Here is a 3,024-nt window from a genome sequence, read left to right as displayed (position 1 = left end):
TTTCTATGTTGCTATAATCCATACCATTTCCCTTGTTCTTTGTATGCCACATGATTAACTCTTCTGGCTTCATAGCCTTTCACCCTTTTCCCAAGATGCACTCTTGTGTGCTTAAATGTTTGTGACAGGCAGGAATTCTACAGGTGATTGTTGGATTTCCGTTGTGGGGGAAGCTGCACCTGTTGGATTTATGCTTGCCATGGAAATATGATAACTCCTGTTATGAATAACAAGGTTAGAAATCTGCTGGGCTGGTGAAAATATATGCCTCCCCACATTCTGAGTGGCAGACTTTAGCTTCATTATTGAGTACTAAATGTTGACCTGAAATGTCACACAAGCAAAGTTCAAAAGTGTATTTAAAGGTTTCTCAAAGGAAAACCTGGAATTTGAAGAAGAATTTGAGGACTCTTCACAAAGAGAAAAGCATCGGAGAATTTTCTCAGACCATTTCTCCACATCCGTCTAGCCCACCTTGCAGGAATGTTGTGCAAATAAAATCAGGGCCCATGTGCATGGCCCTCAATTCCTTGGAAGAAAGGCAGGCTACAAATTTAGTAAATACATAATTTTAAAAGAGTTCGGTGACATCTTAAAGAACAAGAAGTACATGTATTTTAAAGATTCTGTAAGTAATACCAGGCACTCTGTGGTTATGGTGGCAACAGGCCAAGATGGCTGCCCCCTCTGAAATATCCTCAGTGAATATTCTACTGGGATCTGCCGGTGACAATGATTCTGATATTCTCTCTTGTTGCTATACTGGCTACAGACTAAACAACATTGAAATTGGAATTGGTATTCTCTTTGGCTTCTCAGATCCCCATTAGTTTCGCAAAGATGGCCTGCTGTGGCGGAGGAAGTTGTGGCGGATCTGGCGGATACGGCGGATACGGGGGCTATGGCGGACACGGCAGTGGTGCTGGGGCCGGTAGTGGTGGCGTGCTGGTTGATACCGGCAGAACGTCGGATGTCCACGTCCAGCCAGGCGGCTGCTCTTTGACGGTTCCAGGACCACGTCTGGTCTGCCACTGCGACACTCGAGTGTCCTGCCACTGCGTGTGCGCTGAGGAATGCTGTGCGGCCGCATGCTGCGGGTCCGGAGGCTACAGTGGCTACGGTGGTGGAAGAGGTGGTGCCGGCAATTACGGCCCCGGCATGAGAGTCGATATGCGCTACCCCAGCTACGACGTGATCCTCCCTGGGGCCTTCCTGTGCAGCACTGCCCATTGCGGCCATGTCGATTGCTGTGAGTCATGCTGCGATCCCTGCTGTGGGCCCTGCTAAGCTGTGATGGAATCTCCCCGGACCAAGGAACACTCAGGAATGAAATGCAACAGGGCTGACCATGTGGGCATGGCTCTCTCTGGGGCTGGACACCCACCACTCCTGCTGAAATCGGCGGGACTGTTGGATCTTCAGCCTCTATGAGCACCTAGCCCAGATATGTCCTTCTGATACTCTCCGTTAGGCAATTCGTCTTTTCGAGTTCATTATTTTTCTATTCATTTCTTCCACCTCTCTGTAGTCAACTTATTTTTAATGCCATGACTTAGGCCCTTCTGATGACCACCAGCATCTGCTGAAACTTCATAAATGTGCCTTTTAGATTCTGAATCCTTCTGCTCTGTTCACAATTGTACCCTTCTGTTATCTTCTGCCATTAAAAACTGCATTGCATCATAGTCATGTCTCTCTCTGCTTTATTTATGCCTGACTTCCATCACTGAACATCATGGGTTAAAAAACAACAACACAACCCTTTGCACATTGCAGGATGCTGACAGGAAAGCATTCTGTACATGCGCTGTGGCACTATTCCATTCCTTTGCATGACCCATCTGCTTTCCATGCAGGAGTTCCCAGATCCACTCCCTGGCAGCATCTTCAGATAGGCCTGGGAAAGATTACTGCCTGCAACCTCGGAGAGCTGTTGCCAGTCAGTGTAGACAATAGTGAGCTAGATGGACCAAGGGTTAGGGATCGGCACGAATCGATTTTTGCAATTCTATTTATACCCAAATCATATCACTTCCGAGTTGTTTTAGGTCCGAATCTGTCCTCCGAATCATCCCAGATTCGATTTGTAACCCGAATTTTCCAATTCTTAATCCGAATAGATTTGGGGCAAAAAGGGGGGTTTGAGGTAAATGAGTGTGGTGGGTGTTAATGCCCAATGGGTGGAAGAGCATAGTGCCCAATGGGATGAAACACCTCAGACATTGAAAATAACAAAACCCAGTGTGCCATGGGATTGTCATCCTGGGGATGGTTGGTACCCTGTGTGCACTACAGCTCAACCCGCTCTGGGGCCCCCTGCCCCCCCCCCCAGTGGAGTTATGTGGCTGCTGAAATTCCCCTTTATTCCCTATGGTAGGGAAGTTTAAAGACGTGCAAACTTCAAGAAAATATTAAAATTCACCCCCTTTCACCAATTTATTTGAAATCTGGGTGGTAGGAAGCACACATTGGGGCACTACCACCTGATCCACTCTTCTGCCTCCGAAACCCTTTTTCTGCCCTGAATCTGCCACAAAGACATGCCAAGTTCAATTTTTCCCCCAAAAAAACCACACACCCTTGCCCAATTTCTTTGAAATAGGAGTGGTAACTTCCTTGTACCCATTGGGCACTACCACCCAGACAACCCACTCTGGGCCACCCTGGCGCCCATCACATGGAGCTATAAGGCTGCTGAAATCCCCATTTTTCCTTATGGGAAAAGGCTTAAAGATGTGCCAACTTCAAAAATTCTTTAAAAATCACCCCTCTTCCAAATTTCTTTGAAGGTTGGGTGGTAGCTTGCACCCATTGGGTGCTATCACCCAACCCATTTTGGCCACAGAAATGGAGATCCAAATCTCTAAATTTTTTGGGTCCGTATCTGGGGTGATTTGTTTTGTACCCGAATTTGAGCAATTGAGCACAGGGGTGATTTGTTATTGTTTGTCTGCAAATCACCCGGATCAGCCACATTTGGGTAGAAATAGGTTTGTACTCGAATCGATTCACACATCCCTACCA

General features: G+C 47.0%; 1 protein-coding gene across 1 annotated transcript; it reads left to right on the top strand.

The window, feature by feature from the left end:
• The first annotated feature begins 840 nt into the window (after nt 1-840).
• LOC128337286 (keratin-associated protein 5-7-like) lies at nt 841-1,287 on the top strand. The gene has a single exon (XM_053278080.1). The coding sequence runs from the start codon at nt 841-843 to the stop codon at nt 1,285-1,287; it is 447 nt and encodes a 148-aa protein (XP_053134055.1).
• Nucleotides 1,288-3,024: the final 1,737 nt, after the last annotated feature.

The sequence above is a fragment of the Hemicordylus capensis genome, chromosome 14, assembly GCF_027244095.1.
Source record: "Hemicordylus capensis ecotype Gifberg chromosome 14, rHemCap1.1.pri, whole genome shotgun sequence".
Classification (NCBI taxonomy): domain Eukaryota; kingdom Metazoa; phylum Chordata; class Lepidosauria; order Squamata; family Cordylidae; genus Hemicordylus; species Hemicordylus capensis.
The sequence above is the reverse complement of the archived record's forward strand: the minus strand, read 5'-3'. Positions and strand labels throughout refer to the sequence as shown.